The sequence below is a fragment of the Macrotis lagotis genome, chromosome 1 (genome assembly GCF_037893015.1).
Source record: "Macrotis lagotis isolate mMagLag1 chromosome 1, bilby.v1.9.chrom.fasta, whole genome shotgun sequence".
Classification (NCBI taxonomy): Eukaryota; Metazoa; Chordata; class Mammalia; order Peramelemorphia; family Peramelidae; genus Macrotis; species Macrotis lagotis.
The window spans coordinates 248,249,908-248,273,244 of NC_133658.1; the positions used below are offsets into that span (position 1 = coordinate 248,249,908).

At 40.7% G+C, this 23,337-nt stretch overlaps 1 protein-coding gene across 2 annotated transcripts in view; it reads right to left on the reverse strand.

The window, feature by feature from the left end:
* HNF4A (hepatocyte nuclear factor 4 alpha) overlaps window positions 1-23,337 on the reverse strand; it is a 47,191-nt gene that overhangs the window by 16,047 nt on the left and 7,807 nt on the right. The window contains exons 2-9 of one of the 2 annotated variants that reach the window (XM_074210132.1): window positions 23,093-23,267; window positions 20,003-20,097; window positions 9,105-9,211; window positions 6,865-7,020; window positions 3,999-4,086; window positions 2,851-3,006; window positions 1,090-1,326; window positions 527-649 (exon numbers count right to left, since the gene is read on the reverse strand). In XM_074210132.1, the coding sequence (XP_074066233.1) occupies window positions 527-649; window positions 1,090-1,326; window positions 2,851-3,006; window positions 3,999-4,086; window positions 6,865-7,020; window positions 9,105-9,211; window positions 20,003-20,097; window positions 23,093-23,267 (1,137 nt within the window). Of the gene's footprint in view, window positions 1-496; window positions 650-1,089; window positions 1,327-2,850; window positions 3,007-3,998; window positions 4,087-6,864; window positions 7,021-9,104; window positions 9,212-20,002; window positions 20,098-23,092; window positions 23,268-23,337 lie in introns of both variants that reach the window. The other variant, XM_074210131.1, reaches the window with a different exon arrangement.

The window sequence follows — 23,337 nt, forward strand, 5'->3', positions numbered from 1 at the left end:
TTCTATAAAGGCTCATGGCTAAGTAAGTTGGAACAGAAAAGTGGTAACTTTCTGACTGGAATATTTCCCCTACATTACAAGATATCCCCTCTCTACTCCCAATATCACTCTTTTTTTTTTCCACCCTGAGCAAAGAAACCAGACTTTTAGACTTCCCACCCCAAACCAAGGCATATGATTAGGTGGTCTGGGAAGAACCTGCCCTTTGGGGAAAAAGCAGCAAATACCTAGGTCGCTATCTTGCGGCCTGGCATGCTAGGGAAGGCATGCATTCCCCCTCCTTCTCTGAGAGCTCAAAGCTCCTTCTATCCTATTTCAGTCTTGGCTTTAGGAAACTGATCCCAGATGTGCAGATAATGTTTTTCTTCTCTCCCACCCTGGAGAACAGGGCAAGGCCCTGCCTCTGATCCCACAACCCAGTACTTTCAACCCTAGCTCCATGAGACTTCCCTTCCCCATCCCTCCCTCTCCCCTGAAGAGTCCCCAGGCTGCCCACCTGTCCGCCACCCAGGACGGGGCCACTCACACATCTGTCCATTGTTGATCTGGGCAGGCATGGTATTGGCGACTATCACATTGGTGCCCATGTTCTCTGGCACCAAGTGAGGGTGCAGGGGGTGGTGAGTGTGGGGTGCTTCACTGGAAGATCCTGAGTATGGAGAGAGTAAAATTAGGAATACTAGGTCACAAGACTTGGGTTATTGAGATGGAGCTTCATATCTGCCCTACTTGTCTCATATTAGGAATCTGAGAGTCCAGTTAATCCAATTAAATAAGCTTGAATTCTTTCTTTGAGCTTCTATTTCCCTCAGTTGAATGAGGGATATGAACTAGATAATTCCCAAGGTCCCTTCCAGATATAATACCACGTGTTCTAAGCTTTCCAGCTCTGTGCTCTAAGGGTCCTCCTGACCCTGGCGCTCTGTGTTCTAAGGACCCTCCCAGCCCAGGTGCCCTGGCTTCTAAATCCACAAGGCCTCCAATCCCAATCTGGGGTGGGAACAGTTGCCTATGTGGTGATTTGGGTGGGGATCTGGAGGACTCTCCTAGGGAGTGGGGGTGGGTGGGAAAGAGACAACTGGAACAAACCCCCCAGAAGCATCTCCTGCAGCAAGTTGTCGATCTTGGTCACACCAAAGAGTTTGATGAACTGTATCTGTTCGATCATCTGCCAGGTGATACTTTGCAGGGTGGGCAGCAGCAGCAGCAGCTCCCCAAAGCGACCACGGGAGTCGTATTGCCGGTCATTGATGTAGTCCTCCAGGCTCACCTGCACCTGTGACCGCATCCGCTTGATTTTACTAGGGTCACTCAGCCCTTTGGCATCTGTAATTGGTGAGAAAGGAAGTGCAAGAAAGGTTTGAATGACAGGCCTTTGTTATTGGAAAGAGCCTTTGGACAGGAAAGCCAGAATGAGGGTAGACTGTAGAACAAAGATGTTTGATCTGGAAAGATTCTAGAAAATCATCTAGTCCAAACAATCCTCTTGTTTTCCAAAGCAGGAAACTGAGGCCCAGAGAAGGGAAATGGCTTTCAAAAGGCCATTTAGTGACTAAGGGGGCAGGTTTTCTGGATATAGGACTTTTTACATTGTGTTAATGTTAGAGTTTTGGAATTAGAACCATGATATTCATTTACAAAGAAACAGAATCTTAGCTCCTAGAGCTGAAAATAACTTTAAGAAATCAACTGGCTGAGCTTCTGGTCATTCCATAAGATTATTTCACAGGACCCTAGATTCTAGATTTGGAGTTGAAAGAAACCTCAGAAATCATCTAATCCTAACCTCTTATTGTTCAGATGAGGAAATTGAGACCCAGAGATGTTAAGTGACTTGTCTAAGGTCACACGGGCACTAAATGGCAGAGGCAGGATTCAAAGTCAGATCCCCTGTCCAAATGGAACTCTTGCTTCATTTTACAAATAAAATAACATAGATCCAAAAAGAGAAAAGGATGTGTTCAGTGTTATGCACTGAGTTAAAGGTGGAGCCTGACCCAGAGCCCAGATGTCTTCATACCAGGATATCACAGCCTTGTGGTTCATCCAGACCAAGGTTTTGGCTCTGATCAGAGCACCAGAGAAGTGATTCCCATTCTGTGCACCTACTAGTCCCTGGCCCTACCTTTGTTATTCTGCAGAAATATGAAGAGAGGAGGCACCTCTTCTAGATTGGTCAGTCAATAAACATTAAGTGACTAACCATGTACCATGGTAACCAGGTAAAGGACAGTCCCTATTTTCAAGATGCTCCTGGTCTTATTGAGGGAGACTGCATGAAAACAACTATGCACAAAGGAGGATAAACCGAAAATGATAGAAGGAAGGCATGCAAATGGACAGTGCTAGTCCATAAAGTTCTTTTCAAATCTGAGGGCACTAAATAAATGATATCTTTGAAAAAGTGTATAGCACATTAGAAAGAAGTTTGGTTCTGGAATCTGAGAATCCAGGTTCTAATTCCAGTTTCTAATTCTTCTGAGGTTCACCACAAATACGACCTTAGTAAAATCTCCTAATCTCCCTGGGCCTTAGTTTCTTCAGTTGTAAACTAAGAAGAGCTGGATTGGATGTCCTGAAGTTTCTTCCAACTCTGTAGTCAAGATCCCTGTGATCACCCCATGCATCAGATGATTGCTTTGCAGCTCAAGAGTGACAAACCTAGCTGGTGGCATCAGACTCTCAGGAGCCCTGGCTTCACTGGGGTTGCCCAGTTCTTCCTAGGAAGACAGGTCCAGATACTTAGTATCTGGGCATGAGGGCCCCTGTTGTGTCCTCTGATCAGCTAAGGACTGATGGGACTGATTTCCACTAAATCACGGGTTTGGGGGCTTTCCTGAGTTCCAGTACCTGGATCAAAGAAGATGATGGCCTTGAGACAGGCATACTCATTGTCATCAATCTGAAGCTCTTGAAAGGGTTGCACCAATTCATCCAGGATTCGCACTGCAACCCGGCTCATTTCTACCAGTTCGGGGCAGTGCCGTGGGACGATGTAGTCATTGCCTAAATGCACCAGAGGAGAGGCCATGGGAGTCCAGTCAATTCAGTGAACCTTCTAAGGATTAATATGTGTGTGTGTGTGTGTGTGTGTGTGTGTGTGTGTGTGTGTGCACAAATGAGTGTGTCTACAGATATAAGCATGCACAGATGTGTGTATGCAACAATATCCATCTACGTACCTCTGAATTGAACACATATACACAGGCACATACATCTATGTATGACTAACCCTATGCGCAGCATGCATGTTTGCATCCATGTGCACATATGTCTGTGCGTGCTTATACATAACACACATATATTAATATGAATGTACATGCATGCACATGTATATGCACACTTATACATGGCAGGCACTGAAAATAACATGTTCCATTATAATAACAATAGCTGGAATTTACATAGTGCTTCGTAGTTGCAAAGTCATATTGGCAGACATAATCTTTTGTGATCCTCACAATAGTCCGTGAGGCCAACAGGGTAGGAGCCATAAGGTTCTGGAATCTGAGAATCTAGGTTCCAATTCCAGTTTAGTCAGAAAGTCTCTAATCAAGATCAATCATCTTGTCCTGCCTGATTATTTTGTGGATGTGGAAACACAACTAGAAAGTCAAAAAGAGTAAATGGTACCAGACACAGGATTTGAAACCAGACCTCCTGATTCCAAATTCAGTGTCCTTTCCACTCCACTAAACAGCCTCACTTATTTCCATTTTATAAATGGGAAACTAAGTCCAGGGATCTATTACACAATGCCTTAAAAGGTCACAACTAAAGAAAGGTCTTTTCAATATATCCAAGTTATGTGTCTGGTACTTTGGAGGTAGGAAAGGCTCTGCTAAGAGATTTAAGATTATTTATTTTTTATTCCTCAATGAATCTCCCCACCCAAGTTAGGAAACATTCATACTCTTCTTCCCATGGCCCTAATTTGGTTTGGAATTTCCACCCACCAGGTCAATTGGTCAGGCAGAATTAAAAGTCAAAGCACTAACCTAACAGCAACACATCCTTGAATACCATGGACCGTTTGGTGGCCCCCAGTAGCAAGTGTTCCCCAGCATGAGCCCTAAGCAGGGCCACCTAAAGTCAAGAGAGAGAGAGAAGGGTTAACATCTTAGGGGAACTCAAGGAAAAAAGGTCAGAGAATAATGTATTAGAGCAGGGGTGGGGAACCTCTGGCCCACAGGTCACACTGGTCTGGCCATTGCTAAATCTAGCAGCTTTTTAGGGATGAATTAATTAATTTATCAAATATAACCCACAAATGATGATATGAATTTCCAAATAGTCCCTGGCAGAAAAAGGCTTCCCCAGCTAGTCCCTCATATTTTATAGATGAGGTAACTGAGACCCAAAAAGGTCAAGCAATCTGGCTGGCTGGGATGTTACACAGACTATTAGGGCAGTATTATTAGATGTAATTATAAGAAAACTATACATCATTGAACAGGCTGGTAAAAATACTGGACAGCTGGTAACCATGGTACTCCTATCTGAAAGAGCATGTTAGGAAGACTGAAATAAGAACAAAAGAGCCAGGCTCTTTCCTAAAGGTAGGGAAGGAGTTTCCTAAAGGACAGTCATCCTATGCCTGACATTCCATTCTCCTTCCTACACAAGAGGAAAGTAGTCAATTCCTGGTTGAAAATTAGTTTTCATCTCTGCTCTTTCTCCTTTACTTCAAGAGTCCCATACAGGGAAGCATGTGGCCTATGGCCCAAGGAGGTTGCCAGTCTAGATGAGGCCATGTGCCTTCCACATGAAGTGACTAGAATTTAGAAACTTCTTATCCCCAGCACTGCTGCTAACTAGTCCTGTGAGCTTCGTGAGACAACTCCTCTCTGTCCTTGTAACACTGACTTCATCTGCTTTGTCATGAGAACATGCCTTCCCTTTGTAAAGGATTCTATCATTTATACTGTGCTTTTCTATCCATTATTTCAATGACTCATCCTAGCATCCTTGTGGGATTCAGCTGAGTAGGGATTAAAGCAACCATTTTATAGATGAAGAAAATGAAACTAAGGGAGATGATCTGTACAACCAAGATGGAACAGCCAAACAGTGGAAAAGCCTGTATTTGAATACAAATCTCCGTTCAAAAGACAAGAGCAGCTCTAATTCCCTATATCTGAGCAGGATCATGATGTTCTGAGTTGGAAGGAGCCTTAAGACATAGAACACTCAATTTTGGTCCTGATGAAATGGATCATAGAGATTATTTAGTCCAACTGTCATTTAAAGTAAAAAAACCTAAGACTCAGACCAAAATCAAACACAGCTATGGAAGTAAACTTGTTGTGTAGCCAGGACACTCCACCTTTTTGTCTGTCTTATAGCAGGAGGCATACCATATGACCAACCAGCAACATTTTCCCTGGAATGTTTCCCATACACCAAGGGCAGCCCAACTTAATTGTTTCCCATGGCCATCTTGGCCTCTTATGGTGGCCACCATTTTGGCATGAGAAGGAAGTCATCACTGGGGGTTAATTATTCCCCTTGTTATCTGCCACCCATCACTGCCCCCGGAGAATGTTCTGAGCCCCTGCCTGGGAGTAGTTCCAAGGTTTAGGTGAGAAATGGTGGTTAACAATTGGTTGGCTTAGTAGTGTCTCTAAACCCATTGGGACCCCTGGGGAGGAACAACAGTGATTAAACATTAATGCATGGACCTGGGCCTGGCCTGGGGGATGGAAGAAGGAACAGCTCAAGCAGCTAGAGAAGAATGAGCCCCTCTCTGGAAAGGAGGGCAAAGAGCTGGTGCCCTGCCAGGGTCACAGCTCAGTCCATTCTATAAGAATGAGAGTCCTGGAGTTCACAGAGAGAACTATAGAGCTCCCTTTATCTACCCTTCATATTCTATAAATGGGAAAATTCAGATCCCTAGAGAAGAAGTGACTTCCTTCGATAGTAAATAGAAGAACAGGGGTTCAAACTCAGTACTCCTTCCAGTATTTCCTGTAACTGCTTGATATTTGGAAGGCAGGTTACCACTTTACCTGGTCTAACTCCAGAGGTCCAGCCTCATATGTAGGAAGGCCTCTGAAATTCTACCCATTTTTCATTCCTTTAGGATATTGTAATGGGATAATGCCAGTAACACTGGTAAAGGAGAACAAGTTAAGCTTTCTTAGCTAGTGACACTCTGGGTGTTACAATGAATTTCAGTGTATGCAATATGCTCTTTAAATACAATCTGCATTTTCAAGTATTAGCATTTTCTCTCTGACTTTCTAAAAATTTAGACAACAAAATAATACACCAAGCCCTAATTGGTAGCTTTTGTTGATTTCGAAGGTGTAAATGTTCACACTGAAAATTTATTAATCAGTTCCTTCCTGGAGCCAGCTCCAGTACAACCCTACTTCTAACTCTGAGATTTGATGTTCAAGAGATCCCATTAACTCTGACATCCTGTTTTATTGTCTGATTTCCTGTGATTCTGGGAGTCTTGAGGGCTCTGCTACTTACTGTATGATCTCAGTCATATCATAGGGTTAGAGATGTAAGAGACCTTAGAGATCAACTTTTCATTTTATTGAAAGAAAACTGAGGTTCAGAAAGGAAAAAAATTACTTGGCCAAGGTTACACAAGTACTAAGTGGCAGCGTTGAGATTCAAACCTGGGTCACCTGACAGCATATCTAATGCTCTTTCCATCTTCATCCTGCTGCCTGAACACCATTACCAAAAGCAGATCCCATGCCAATTCTAGGAGGCAAACTACAGTTAGTCACCATGTAGCCACAGAGTATATTGGGCTCCCCAATCACAAAGACGTTCTAATGGACCCTTATTACCCTTTCTGGGATACCTTAACACATTAGTGGTAGAAATTATTCTGAAGACCCTCACCTGATCATCCAGGGGCAATTCACAGAAGGCAGGGATGTATTTGGCCCATTCCACCAACACTAAAAGTTGCTCCTTCATGGATTCACATACATCAGCAATGCTGGCAATTTTCTTGGCCCGGATGTCCCCATTGATTCCTGAGATGGGAGATGTGATCTTCCAGGGAAGGTGAAGGATTTATATTGGAGAGAAGATAATTACTATGGGTGGGGAGAAGGAAGTCTGAAGAAACAGATTCCTAATTACAAGCTTGGAAGTTTTTCTTCTTCCCTAGACATAGACATACTCTTATAGAGTTTAAAGCAAAAGGGACCTTAGAGCAGGGATTTCTAATCCTTTTTTGTTTGTCATAGACTCTGGGACTATCTAGAGAAACATCCAGATTTCTAGAATAATACTTTATTTTTTTATTACATATTTTATACTTGGATCAAATGTTTATTAAATATTCACAGTAATTTTAGAGAAGTAACATTCATGTCTTTAAAAAGCTCAATTTGCTGCATATTAAATCATTTTTTCTAAACAGGTGCAATATATATATATATATATATACATATATATATATATATATATATATATATCAGTGCTTTTCTATGGTATTGTTTAAGGTTCATCATGGATCCAGCTATAACTTCAGGCATGGTTGGAGGAGTCCTTTCTCAATGAGATGAGATTTTAGAGTTTTGTAGATATTCAACTGTTGCTCTGGCTGAAGGACTAACAGTTGCTGAAGTACTCTGCTGGGATTTGGACCCCTTATGAAACTGGTGATATACACGTGCACAAAAGTTGCCATCAAATACTGACAGTCAAATCTATCCATTTAGAATAATACTTTAAATGAATAAAATAAAAAAAAGGATTATGAAGGAAACCAATTACACTGGAATATAGTTACCATCATATTTTAATGCCTTCCTCAGAGGTTATCTAGTTTCTCTCTCTCATTTTATAGATGAGGAATGCAAGACACAAAGAAGGGGGAATGATTTGACCAGGAATATCCAGGGAATTTGAAATTGACAAAGTTAAGATCACAAAGGAAAAATGACTTGCCCAATGTCACAGAGGTATTATCAATTCATCACAAGTATTGATGAAGTTATTAGGTAGCAGAAACATAGTCATAGAATATTGGAGTTGGAAGGGGGCCATCAAGACCCATTCACCAAACCTGCTCAGGGGAAAAAGGCTCCTTGGAAAGAAATGTATTGCCCAAGATCACATAGATAACATATGACTAGACTTGATTCTAGAACCCAGATCCCCCTTACTTCAAGTTCATTGTTCATCCTTTCCATTAAGCTATATTAATTTGGGGCAATAATTCTTTTTATGTGGAAATGTGGATTTATATACTACAAAAGGTGGATTTATGTACTACAAATGGCATTGTTCTGCAATGAGGGATAAGAGTCAGGCATGTGGTCCTTATCCCTATCCAGACAGCTCTACCTCCCCACAAATAATCCTTCTGAATGATGATTGGAAGCAAAGTCCTGGTCTAGAGAGTGTCTGAGCCTAACCCAGAAGCTATTACTGATAGTTATAGGGTTCTCAGAAGAGGGGGGAAGAAGTTGGAGGCCCCAAAGCTCCCTATTTACTCCCTGCCTGACCCTAACTGGTTGGGATCAGAAAATCCCCCAAGATACAGGGGACCTAACTAATCCTTTGTGTTCTAGTTCTATAGAACAAGACTGTGATCCTAGCTAAATCACTCCCTCTCTTTGGGTCTCTCTCTTTCTCTCTCTCTCTCTCTCTCTCTCTCTCAAAAGAGAAAGAAGAGGGGCAGCTAGGTGGTACAGTAGATATAGCACCGGTCCTGGAGTCAGGAGGACCTGAGTTCAAATTCATGCTGAGACACTTAATAATTGCCTAGTTGTGTGACCTTGGGCAAGTTACTTAACCCAGTTGCCCTAAATAAAATAAATATAAATGAATAAATTTAAATATAAATAAAATTTAAAAAAATAAAAGAGAAAGATGGAATGGATGAGGTCACTTGCTACTCAATCATGCTTTGTTTTGAGATTCTTTCCAGCTCTAACTTTCTTCTTCCAGTCTTCTCTGTTGTAAAGTTCTATAGTCTTATAGATCTCTTGACAAATTCCAAACACATTTCCCCTTGATTCCTGCAGCATTCTGAGGGACTTCCATGTTTCCTCCATTCTCCTCCCTTTCTCACTGCTTCTCCCCATCCTAATCCCATTCCTGTCCTGCTAAGGCTGGCCTGGTACCTGCTGGGAGAGCACTTCAGCCTGCAGGAGAGCATTGATGGATGGGAGACTGCTGTCTTCATAGCTTGATCTTCGTGTACTGATCCGGTCTCGTTCATTCTGTACAGCTATTTAAGGGAAAAAAAAGGACAGTTGGACCCTGAGCTATGCTAGGAAGAATTGAAGGAGCAGAACAAGCTGCAGATTGTATGCATTGACTTCTCTCAGCCTGGATCCCAGGTGTGTCAAATGACCTACTCCTCAACACCACCATCAGCTTGCTGCCTGTGAGTTTAATTCAACAAGTATATTAGGTTGTTACTACATAGAAGTACTGGGAGGGAGTGTTTTGTATGTAGGAGGCACCTAATACACTCCCACTGAGAGGGAGAGGGGGCAGAAAAATAAATTAGGTATTGAGTCTGTCTGCAAAGGTGGCATATTGTGTTATATAAAGATCCCTGAATTTCAAGTCACAAGATGCAGGCTCAAATCCTGGCTTAGTTCCTTATTATCTCTGAGACCTTCAGCAATTTAACCTTTCCACATATAAAATGAAGAAATAGGATTAGGAGAAAGAGTTCTTTCAGCTCTAAATCTATGAAAGTAAGGATTTCACTATATAATCAAGGAGCAAGACAAGATTATTACTAAATAGAAAACAAAATGGAATGTGATAAATATATTGGAGAAGTTGAGGTCTAGGGTTTTTTCTTTAATTGGATGGGTGAGTGGAGGAAGTAACATTTGAGACTGACTTTGAGGGACTAGTAGAATACCAATAGGTGAAATGTGAGGGGCAGAAATTTCAGGCATAAGGAACATCATGAGCAAAGGTATGGAAGTGAGAAAGAGTGGGACATATTTGGAGGACCATGAGTCATTCAATTTATCTAGAACTTATAATAGGGTTAGATGAGAGGAGGCTACAAAGGTAAGTTGATGCCTGACTATGCATGGAAGTAGGAGGACAGAGCATGGAGAACATGGGCTGATTGCTCAGACTAGTACTGCTTCTTCTCTTTGAGAAGGCAAAGTTTGTCCATGAATCCTTGCTATCTCCTCTCCTGTATCTCTCTGCTTCTTCTCCCCTAAGTTCCCTGACAGAGCTATCTACACTAGAGACTTCCACTTTCTTTCTTGCCATTCACCTTCTAATCTTTCTGCAATAAGCTTCCAGTCTCATAATTTAACCAAAATTGCTCTCTCCAAAGTTGTCAGCGATATTTTAATTGCTAAATCAAATGGCCTTCCTCAATTTTTATCCTTCTTAACTTCTCAGTTCTTGCTGGACAATTTCTTTTTCCTAGGTTTTTCCGCTTTTTCCTAATTCTCCTCCTACCTGCTCCTAGGAACCAACTATCAATTCTTCATCTATACTGTGCCTGCTCACTGTGGGTGTCCCTCAAAACTCTGTTTTGGCCTTTTTTCTCCTCTCTATAATCTCTTGGTGATCTCATAAGTTTCCCTGAGTTCAATTATCTCTCTGAAGATGTTCCAATCTATATATCCAATCTCAATGTGTCTCTTGAGCTACAGAATTGCATCAATAGCTTCCTATTGGAAATCTTGAACCAGATGTGCTGTAGGCATCTCACATTCAACATACACCAAAGAAAAAGCTTTATCTTTTCTCCCAAATCCATCTAAATCTTCCCAGTTCCTACTGACCATACGATCATCCTCTTGGCAAAGCAGACTTGAAATCTCAATCCCCCTCACCTCAAATACCCGTTCCCTTGCCAAATCCTTTCATTTCTACATTTACAAAAGCTTTCATGTACATCTCTCTACTCCCCCTGAGATTCAGGTCCTCATCACTTTTCACCTGCATTTTTCTAACAGTCTTTTAATATGGTCTCCATGCCTCATCCTTTTCACCAAACTAATCTATCTTCTACTCAAAGGCCAAAATGATCTCCTTAATATGCAGACCTGATTCCTTGTCTCTGTTTCTCTTATGGCGCAGTGGATTGAACACTGACCTTGGAGTCAGGAGGATGGGAATTCAAATACAACCTCATGCATTTATTAGCCATGTGACCTTGGGCAAGTCACTTAACACTGATTGTCTCACATTCAGAGCTTTCTCCAGTCATCCTGATTCATATCTGGTCACTAGACCCAGATAGCTCTGTAGGAGAAAGTGAGTCTGGTGACTTAGCACAGCATCCCCTCGCTCAAATCCAATTCATGTGCTTGTCATGACATCACCTCCCTGATGTCATGGTCTTCTTCAAGAATGAAGGACAACTATCATTATTGTCTCTGCTTCTCTCTTTCCCTCTCTGTCTTCATCTGCCTGTCTATCCATCTCTCTCCATCTCCTCCCTACACACACACACACACACACACACACACACACACACATGTTTTTTTCACTCAACAGACTTCACTAACTTTCTATTATCTCCAGAAGAAAATATTCCTCTGGTTGGCATTTAAATTTCTACACAACTTGGACCTTTTCTACCATTCCAGTCTTCTTACACTTTACTCCTCTTCATGCATTCTATAATGTAGCATCACTGGGCTCCTTGATCTCGCTTACATATAACAATTCATATCCTATCTCTGAGACTTTATACTGGCTGATACTCATGCCTGTAATTGTCCTCATGGACAGTCTTCTACCTCTACCTCTTAGCTGAATTGACTTTCATCAAGGATTCTGCCCAACTCCCATCTTGTGTTAGGAGGCCTTTCATGGGACTCCTCTTTAGGACTGTTAGTCTCTTCTCTCTAAGATTGTCTTCCATGTTTGCATGGATATTTATTTGCATGTTGTCTCCTCACTTAGCTTGTCAATGACTACTTGATACATGCCATTTTACCCTGCCTCTAACTCACCCTAAGACTGAGATGGAAAACAAAGATGAATCTTGGGGTTCAGTTCCTGCCTTTGGCATAAATTGGTTGCTTTATCATGCATAGAGAAAATGCAGCTAAAGCAGTTCAAGTGGTAAAGAAGGAAAAAAAGTGTTCTAAAAACTAGGAGTCTTGGACTTTAGCATCTGTCTACTACTAACTAGCTATGGGGCCCTGAGTCAGTAACTTCCCCTCTCTATTCCTTAGCTTCCCCATCTGTAAAATGGAAATAATCACACCCAGCCTACTTGCTACAGTGAGAAGATCAAGTGAGAAAAACAATGTGAAAAAGCTTTGTAAGTTAAAATGTATGAAAGATCTATGTGGTCTTTGGGTAAAGAAGTGGGCTCTTCCCTTAGAGTCATTCCCCAGGGATAGCTGGGTTCAGGGAAAGTCTGTGCTGTCATTTTTCCCAAAAGGGAAGGTGCCTGGAAAGTTCTCCCTCCCATCCATGGTCCTGGGCTCTTTAAAGTTTGAGTTAGTCTCAGAAACAGTATTTTATCTAAGTGACCATTAGTCCTGTCAAAGAAAAACCATTGCAGGGGCAGCTAGGTGGCACAGTGGATAGAGCACCAACCCTGGAGTCAGGAGTACCTGAGTTCAAATCCAGCCTCAGACACTTAATAATAATTACCTAGCTGTGTGACCTTGGGCAAGTCACTTAACTAACCCCATTGCCTTGCAAAAAACCTAAACAAACAACTAAATATATAAATAAATAAGTAGACAGACAAATAAACAAACAAATAAATAAATAAATAAAAAAGAAAAGCCATGGCAGTTCTCTACCTGAATATAGAGGAGCACAGGGCTTGCACATGGCTTTCCCATCTGCCCCTTCATTTTGTTTTATTTTATCTTTACAAAAACCTTAGAGGATGGGAGAGGGTAGAATATTTTTCTTCCTTCTCCACACTCTGGCCCCTCTCCCGTGAATATGATAGATGAAAAAATGAAGATACAATAGGTGATTGTAGGGTTTGACTGAGACTGTGAGTTCAGTCAGAGAGGTTAGAACCAGATCTGATTCCAAACTCAGAACCTTTTCTACTACTCAGCACTCAACCTTTTCTTGCTAAGAAAGACAGAAATACATTGGAGCAAGGTGGCAACATGATTTCAAATCAAGAGAGATCTGGGTTCTAATCCTGCCTCTGACAGGATTATGTGTGATATTAAGCAAGTTACTTAACTTCTCTGAGACTCAGTTATCCTCATCTATAAAAATAGGGATATTTACCTTGAAGAGAAGTAGGGAGTACTAATAGGATTACATAAAGTGTTATATGTTTGTCAACTGCTATTATTTTTAAAGTCCATTTAAAGGAAGATAATCAGGATGGGAAAGGAACTTAATAAGTATTTACTAAGCTCTTAGTATGAGCTGAGCATTGCATTGAGTACTTTACAAATATCACAACAATCCTGTGCTATTATCCTCATTTTACAGTTGAGGAAACTGAGACAGCAAGAGGCTAAGTGATTTGCCCAGTTAGTGGGACATGCAGTTAGTTAGTACCTTTGGGCACTTCCTTCCTCCAGGACCAGCATACTATCCAGACCATTTAGCTGCCTTTAGGATTAAAGAAGATTTGGGGCTGATAAGGGGGAATGGAGAGACACATAATCCCAGTCTTCAACTATTTAAAGAAGTATCATGGGAAAGAATTCTCTTTGTTCTATTTGATCCCAGAGGGTAGAATGAGGAGTAATAGAGGGAGTTTCTAGGGAGACAGAATCTGGGTCAATATACAGAAGAGTTATTCAAAAATGGAATGGGTAACCTCAATAGGTAGTAGGGTCTTTGACACTGGAAGTGGTCTAGCAAAGGCTAGACAACCACTTTTGCAATTACTTCCTTACTCAAGAAACTCCAATGGTTCCTGACTACCTCCAGGATCAAATATAAAAAAGCCCTTGACAACCTGGCCCCTTCCTGACTTTCCAGTCTTAACACTCTGCTCCTGATGTCTAGGCCCCAGCTCCAACAATCTAGTTGCTATTCTTTGCATATAACATGCCATGCCCCAAAATCCATGACTTTTTCCAACTGACCTCCATACCTGGAAAGTTCTCCCCTTCTCATCTCTGTCTCCAGCTTCCCTGGCTCCCTTCAAGTCCCAGATAAAATATTACATTCTAACAAGAAGCCTTTCTCAATCCCCTTCCCACTGATTATTTCCAAGATACTCTGAATATAGCTTATATGGCTTGCATACCCCTTACTATAATAAACACAACTGCACAGCTCACACCACTGATCATTTGTTGGTTGATGTTTTCTTCCTTGCTTAGAACTAGTAGTGGCAGTTAGTAGAATGTACATAGTTGTTTGCATGTTGCCCTCTCCTATTAATTAGACTGTAAGCTCCCTGAGGACAGAAGCTATCTTTTAACTTTTCTTAGTATCCCCACTTAGCCTAGCCTGGATCTTAATAGATGATAATGAATGTTTAAAAATTGACTGACTTCTCAAGGATATTATAAAAAGGATTCCTGCATTTATTTCCATTCAGCAAACATTTATTTAGGCAGGATACAAGGTTCCTTTTCACCTTGATATTCTTCTAGGGTAGGGACTCAACTTGGGGTCCATGAACTTGTGTTTTAAAAATATTTTGATAATTTTATTTCAGTATAATTGGTTTCCTTTGTACACAAAAGTATTTAATTTTATGTATTCAAAAACTTTGCTCTGGAATGAACTTTACTAGGCTATCATAAGAATTCATGATACAAATGGCATCCAAGAGACATTTTAATCTCTGAATGGCTTGAAGTTTGAAAGTGAGTTCTAGCTTACTATAGGGGAAACAGTATTGGATTAATACTCAGGAAAACTAAGTTCTAATCTCAGCTTTATCATTTGCTATTTGTCATCTTGGGTAGATCATTTTTCATCTTTGGACCTCAGTTTCTCCATCTGTAAAAGGAATTTCAACAAGATGACCTCTAAGTTCCCTTCTAGTTCTGACAATCTCTGAGCTTATGACTGTTAATTTCTATTTCAGCTCTAATTCTATATTTCTTTTTTTCTCTAGATGCTTATATATTTACAAATGGGTAAACATCATCATCATTATTATTATTATTGTTATAGTTAGCATTTATTTGGCACTTCTGACATACATCTACAGTGTGTCTTAAAAGCTTATTATTTTAAAATTACATTAAGACTTTTAGTATATTATCCCATATGATGACTCTGCATTTGGTTGCTCAATCTATGGTATTGACTGATTTAGAGCAGTAAATATATATATACTGATAGAGAATGTCTGAGTTGGAAGGGACCTTAGAGCAGAGAATATCAGAGCAGGGGGGAATCTTAGAACACAGAATGTCGGTCCTAGTAGGAACCAAATAGTCGGAGCAGGAAGGGACCTTAGAACATGGAATGTTAAAGCTGAAAGGAACCTTGGAACATAGAGTGTCAGAGCAGGAATGGATCATAAGATAGAGAATGTTAGAGGAACCTTAGAACACAGATTTCTAGAGCTGAGAGGGACTTAGAACCCAGTTTGACAGAGCTGGAAGGGACCCTAGAATACAGAATGTTAGAACTGGTAAAACCTTAAAAAACAGATTGTCAGGCTGGATGGAACCTAGAATTCAGAATGTCAGAGCCAGGGGAGAACTTCATCCAATTTTAATACATATTTAATATATGTTTAATAGATATTTAATAGGTGAGAAAACTGAGACCCCATCTAGAAGTGGCAGATTTGTCCTACAAAGATGTTAAAGAGAACCTCCTTCTCATGGCAAGAAATCATTTCCTCCAACCTTCTGGGGAGAATTCTCATGTCTCTTTGCCACTGGAAATTTTTTACCTAGGGCTATCTCTTCTCTGATCAACAAAAAAGAGGGACATTGTTTCCCCCCATAGCTGATTGCTTACTGCCTGTAGTCCTAATCACAGCAGCTTGAACAACAGGGGGCTGGCATTCTTTCCAGGACAGTCTAACTAAGTCTGAGCAAGGGAGCAGCTAAACCCGTTGTTGGGATGAAAGGCCTGCTGTCAGCAGCTGTAAATAGGCCCCCTCAAGGTCAGGCTCCACGTTATCAGTACCGGGCTCGAGTTCAGTCACGGAATGATGTTTTCCAAATGTTTACTCAGTATTAGCCAGGTCGTGGACCTAATGTAACTTCTATTGAATATTAACAGACCAGGGGCAGAGCTGGGGCAGAGGATGAGCCTAGATTTCCCAGAGTCTGTATGTCCCAACGGTCATGTGGGAGCCTAAGATTTTCCTAGCCCTCCCATTTAACCATCTCTTTTGCTTCTTTATTCAAACTCTCATCAGAGCTAGAGTGGATCTTCGAAGAGATCTTAACAAATTCGCTCATATTACAGATGAGGAAACAGATTCAAAGAGGGGGAATTACTTGTTCAAGGTCATGGATTATAGGTGTCAGAAGCAGAATCTGAACCCAAGTCCTCTGACTCTATCCACTATTCTATAGTGCTTTCCTAGGGGCAAAATTAATGGGACTCTGAACTTGGGGTCAAGACACCTGGGCCCTCCTAATACTGACTCCAGTTATGATTAGTGGTGTATGATCACGGGCAAATCACTTGCCCTACTCGGCCAAGTGTAGACCCATTTGTAAAATGGAGACAATGCATTTGTACTATCTACCTCACACAGTAGCTTTAAGAAGAGTATTTTGTAAATGTTAAAGCATTATTGGGATACAAGTTATTATTATCTTATTCTTCCCTAATCCTGGGATCCAGCTGTCTCTGGATTGAACTCAGAAGATCAGGGAATTCTCTAAGAATCTAGAGGTTGGGACCCTGGCAGAAGTTTCTCCTTTTTCTAGTAGTAAGGAAAATTTCACCCTCTCTTGAACTGAAAAACTTAGCTCCCTGGGGTATTCTCCAAGGAAGTATTATTGTCTCACAATCTGCTAAAGTCTTCCCTCAAAGATTAGCTTCCATTTACTCTATATCTTTGATGCATTTATTTCTATGCTGTCTTCCTTGTTAGAATGTAAATACCAGAAGGCAGACACTATATTTTACCTTTCTTTGAATCCCCAACACTTGATACATGGTAGGCATGGCGGCAAATGTCCCATCAGGACCATCAGAGGCTGTCCCAGCCATAAAGGACCAATAGAAAGACAGAAGAAATCAGACAAATCAACCCAAACCCCAAGGATTGTGGTTTTTCTTTTCTTTCCTTTTTTTATTTCCTCTGTGCTTGCTTGCACAATACCCGGCTCATAATAAGGCTTAATAAATGTTTGTTGACTGACTTTTCATTCTGGATAAGGGGAAAAAGGTTAGGTGGCAGAATCATTAGAAAATATTGAGATACATTATCCCCCCCCCCCAGTTCTAATTCTTTGTTCACAACATGGCTAATGCTGAAATATGTTAAACACAATTGTACATGTGCAACCTATATAAGATTGATCACTGCCATGGGGAAAAGGGAGGGAGAAAAGGGTGACTCAAAGGGAACTCAAATGTTTACAAAAAGATGAATGCTTAAAACTGTCTTTGAATGTAATTTAAAAAATAAAATAAACATAAAAAGATATTGTGATTAAAGTCTTGTGACTCCAGTATTCCAAATGAAGGATCATTGGTAACTTGTTGAGTCTACTGTGCTCTGGGGACTACTCAGATTATTTCATTCTCTCCACTTCTGAGGTTTCTATTTCCAAATACTCTTTCTCACATGACCACCAGGAAAAGATCCTAAATGACTAGAAGTCCCAAATAAATGACTTTCTTAAATCAATGAATAAACTACCCAAGGAAATCTTTGGATGCTTCCACAGGAAGGAAAAAGGAAGCTAGGTGCTATTATGGAAGTATTTCGTAGCAGCTCAGTGGAAACACCAATACCTTGACTTACCCAAAGTGACAATAAGTAACCTGAGCCCACTGTCACATTAACTGTTGTGTGTGCCTCTACAAAAGAGTTATCCCAACCTTGTAAATAACCTACAAAACTTCTCAACCTACACTAATGTGTTACCAGCCAGCCCTCCCCAACTATGCATGGCCATCAGTCAGTAGTATCAGATATATCTCCCACTGGCCTGGTAGACATAGTTGTTTCTTCTGACAAGTAGACAACAAGCTATCTCCAACAATTGGAAATCTCATCCCTCTTCCATTAGCTTTCTTAAGAAGCTTGAGACATGCTGCTCCTGGATAAGAGTATGCATATAGTCTACATTAGTCTACACATAGGGTAATCCTTGAATGATGGGTAGTAGGGTATCCTACAATTCTAGAACTATGTGACAAGAAGAACCATGATTACCATAAAAATCAAGGAAAGGAGAGAGATTCTCTCGAAAGTCATGAATATGGATAATCTGTTAAACAAGTGTATGCAAAGAGATGACAGTATAAAAGAAAAGGACTCCTAGGACTGGGAACCAGGATTCTGAGTTCTAGTTCTAGATAGTCTTACTCTGTGATTTAGAGAAGTCCCTTCCCCTTGCTGTGCCTCAGTGTCCTTACCTATAAATTGAGAAAGGTCACTCAATTAAAAGACCCCTAAAGACTCTTCAGTGCCAATATGCTATGACTTTACTTGGCATAAAGATATATGAGTATTTCTATTTTTAAAAATGCTCTTCTGCTTGATATAATGCCTGAAATTTAATCTTGAAAAAACCCCATTTTTATTAAAATGAAAATATCCTTGAGAAGCACTGGGGGCAATGAGCTAAGAACAACACCCTATTAGAATAGGACACAGAGCCAATGGCTAGAGAAGATCAAGGTATCTGAGAGAAAGGGTAAGGACTAAGAGAGAAAGAGGACAGACTCTAAAGAAAAGTTTTCACAGCTTTGTGAAAAGTCAACTCTGTGTGTGTGTGTGTGTGTGTTTACATATGACAGTAGAGAACTAATCCCAGAGCTGCAGGATGAGTGGGAATGGGATATTTAAAGCTCACTGAATGATATTTCACTGGAAACATTGTAAAATTAAGGCAGTATGGAAATTAAGGCAGTGGAAAGACTGCCAAATATGAAGTCAGAGGATGTGGGTTTGATTCCTGCTTTTGCCTGCTAACATGGACTTGGACTAGTTGTTTCATTTCTCCAGGGCTCAGTTTCTTCATCTGAAAAAGGAGTGGTTTGGACAAGATGACTTCTAAGATCCTTTCCAGCACTAAATCTATAATCCTAAAATTAATTAATTTAATAAAAATACATATAAAGTAGCTATTATGGACAGCTTCCTAACTTTATCTATTATGCATATGGGGAAGGGTATCCAGGGTGGGATAAGAGAACAGACCATGGAATTTAAAGCTGAGGAAACTGAAGCCCAAAGTGGAGAAGCAACTTTACATTGGAACTATGGACAAATGTCATAGTCATAGACTATGTCATATATCACAGAATATCAGAAACAGATGGTAACTTTGAGACTGTCTAGTCCAGGGCTTCTTACCCTGAGGTCCATGAACTTGTTTTAAATTTGTTTTTTATAATTGTATTTCAGTACATTTGATTTCTTATGTAATCTTAGATATTTTACTATAGGCATTTAAAAACATTATTCTGAGAAGGGGTCCATAGGTTTACCAGACTACAAAAGGTTTCCAAGACACATATTAAAAAGATTAAGAACTTCAGATCTCATCCAATGCAATTTTTTTTTTACAGCCTAGAAAAGTGATTCACCCAAGGTCACACAATGAGTGAAGGGGCAAAATAAGTATTAATCTTTCCATTTTACCTTCCCTGGGGAGCATAAATGAGACTGGGAAAGGAGAAGGGAGAGGGAGGATCTAGAGAAATGCAAATTGTGTGAAATGGCCCCACCTTTTCCAAGTTCTCTGGAGGAAACTCAATCACCCAGTCCTTTCCACACCCTTGGCTGGGTGAGTCTGTGATTGGAAGGGGAAGGACAAGCCAGTTATCTCTTCAATTCTATTTCAAGACCAAGGTCCCGCCCTCTTCTCCACCATTAGCTTGCCCTTTTTGTTCTCAACCCAGGGCCACTGGCCAAGTCATAAAATCATGGCTCTGCCCCCAAAGAGTGGATGATGGGGTGGCCTGAGCTCACCTTCCTTCTTCATTCCTGCCCGGAAGCACTTCTTCAGCCTGCAGTAACGACACTGATTCCTCTTGTCCTTGTCTACCACACACTGGCGGCTAAACCTGGGTGGGAGTTTGGAGGAGGGGAAAGTAGGAGGAGTGAGAGAAAATGGAAATTCAATTCCATGCCATTCAACAGATATTAAGTACCCACTACATCTACAACCTTGGGGTCAGTCCAGTGAAAACATATATAAGCAATATGAAACTTCTGCTTTCAAAGAGTCATGAAACAAGGGAATAGAGACTAGAACACTGGACACACAAAGGAGAATAGTATGAAGAAGAAAGACTCAGGAGGACATCAAATGCCAGGATAAGAAGTTCATATTTCAGTTACTAATGGGGAGCATTCTAAAGATTGTTATGTGAAAGCAGGATCATAATTGTCTTGCTTGGTCCCCTGGGAAGAACTAGAATCAATGTGGTGGGTGGGTGGAATTGCAGAAAGATAGATTTGTGCTTAGACATCTAACAGTAAGAATAATACCTTGGAAAGTAATGGGTTTCCCATTCTTAGAGGCCTTCAAAAGAAGTCTGGATGAGCACTGGTCAGGTATGTGGATGGGGAGGTCAGATATAGGTTGGTCTAGATAACCTCTAAAAACCTTTCCAGACATTCTGTGATTCTGAGCTTACCACTAATATAGGGTAAGTCATATATTCAACCAACCAGTATAAAAATCAGTAGGCCATTAGTGAAACAGGACATAGGCAAGGGGCTAGGACAAAATTTCAGCGGGAGGAGTCCAAGAAGGCTTCATGGACAAGCTGGATTCCAAGCTGGACCTTGAAAGAAAGGATGGTTTCAGTTGATGGAACTGCAAGAGGACTCTATTTTAGTCTGGAGAGTGAAATGAACAAATTCAATTTGATTCAACAAACATTTCTTAAACTCCCATATGTGTGAGGTATTCTGCTAAAGGCTGGGTAGGGGTACAAGACACAAATGAAATAGTTTCTGCCCTCAAGGACATTCAGCTGGAATGGCATAAAACAATGGGGTAGGATAAGAAGATGTTGGAATGGGGGTGGATGGTAGTTCAGTTTTCCTAAAATATAGGGGAGTAGAGAGTAAGGTCAAACAGGTGGGTTGGATCAAGTTTGTCAGGGACATTGAATACTAGAATAAGCAGTTTATATTTTATTTGGGAGGCAATGGGAACCTGCTGAAGATTTTTGACCAGAGGAATGACATAATCAGAGCACTGTGTAGGAAGGTTGCCTAAACATTGTGTGAAAGATTGATCAAAGAGAAGGCAGATTAGAGGCTGGGAGAATAGTCAAGAAACAGCAATCCAGGTAAGTGGTAGTGAAAGACCAAATTAGGTTGATAACTCTATTAGACAAGAGAAAAACATGAACATGGGAGATTTTATAGGGGCAGATGTGTCAAAGATAACTGAAATTTTGAGCCTGGGCAAATAGAGACTAGTAGTAATAAAATCAACAGAAAATAGGGATATTAGAGGGAAGAGCATTTGAGAGCTGGGAGGAGAAGATGATGAGTCTTGCTTTAGAAGTATTGATTTTGAAGAATAAGTAGGATATCCAGGTAGAGGTAACCAGTAGGAAGTTCTAACTGTAAGACTGGAGCTTTGGGGTAGAGACCCTTTTTTTATGAAAGTTATGTACTTAGAGACCATACTTAAAGGCAGGGAAGTGGGTTAGGGTTGCCATGAGACTGAAATGATACAGATTTTTGAAAGTTCCATGTAAATATCAGTCATTTTTATGAGTAGCATTTTTTTTTTTAGGTTTTTGCAAGGCAAACAGGGTTAAGTGGCTTGCCCAAGGCCACATAGCTAGGTAATTAAGTGTCTGAGACCGGACTTGAACCCAGGTACTCCTGACTCCAGGGCTGGTGCTTTATTCACTATGCCACCTAGCCGCCCATGAGAAGCATTCTTTAGGACCAGAAGGGAACTGAATGTTAAGAGCTATAAAGCAAATGATTGCTGAAACAGTGTTCTTTTCATCTTTCTTGTTGGAGTTTAGCTAGAAAGGGATCTGGGACAAGTCACAACCATATGCCTTTAAGTTTAATGTCCTGCAGACTGTGGAATAGGCAGGAAAACTGATTGCTGTAAGCATCCTTGGTTGGTATACCTTCTATAGCATCTGGGACAACAAAGATTATATGCTTCTCATCCTGTTCCCACATAATTGTGAGTTCCAGTGCTTTGGAAATATATCATTCTATGAAACTTGGAGATGATCATATTTGGTATGGAGACATCTACAGAAAATGTTGGATTTTTTATTTTGTTTTGGTTTTTTATGCATCAATATGATGTCTAAGTAATTGAGGACAAAAGCTTGGCCTGAGATAATGACCACTGCAGTTTACTGGTTGTGTTCTCCAGGATATTTTAGAGTAGAGGGACTTATCACATCTACAATAGGTAATAAACTTCTTGAATATATAGTTCTGGTCAAGAGGTTATGTGTTGTTAAGTATTCAGCAGGTGTTAAACTTTCATAGTCTGAAATGCTGTATATGCAATTCTTATAATTTTCTTGTATTTATCAATAAATCTGAGCTTCTTATATCCAAATCCTCTGTAATTTCTAGTGGTGATGACCTGATCCTGAATTGTAAACATCATCATTAATCAATAATTATGATAATGATGATGGTGGTGGTAGTAATGTTGGTGGACGCATATATGGACTGGACTTGTGTTTCATTAGCACAGAAAATTCCCAGATGTGGGAAACTCCCTCTACCAATGTAGGTTGGTACATTTATTTTTTCTGAAAATCATAGTCTTAAGGAGTTACTAGAGAAGTTGAGTGATTTGCTTAGGGTCAAAGACAGGCCTTGAAACATATCTGGCTTACAACAACACTATGGGTTAGGGTTTATTATTATTATTGCCATTTTATACATAAGGAAACTGAAGAACAGGAAGGTTACCTCACTCACCCTTGGTTACAGGGGTAATAAGCATCAGGAACAGCATTTAAACCCATACCCTCCTGTTTCCTACTCCAGAACTCTAACCGATAACATGGGCAGAAGGGATTCCCAGGTTCCTTCCTGTCCTTTGCTCACCTGCATGAGTACATATGGTTCTTCCTCACACTCCTGCGGAAGAAGCCCTTACAGCCATCACAGCTGGAGGCCCCATAATGCTTGCCTGTGGCACGGTCCCCACAGATGGCACACATAGGACTGACACCCAGGCTACTGGAGGCATTGAGATTGACACCTTCAGATGGAGATGCATCTGTGCAGGGAGAGAGACAGAGAGCACAAAGATAGATGAGTGATACTGGGCTGGGGTGGAAGTGGAAGGA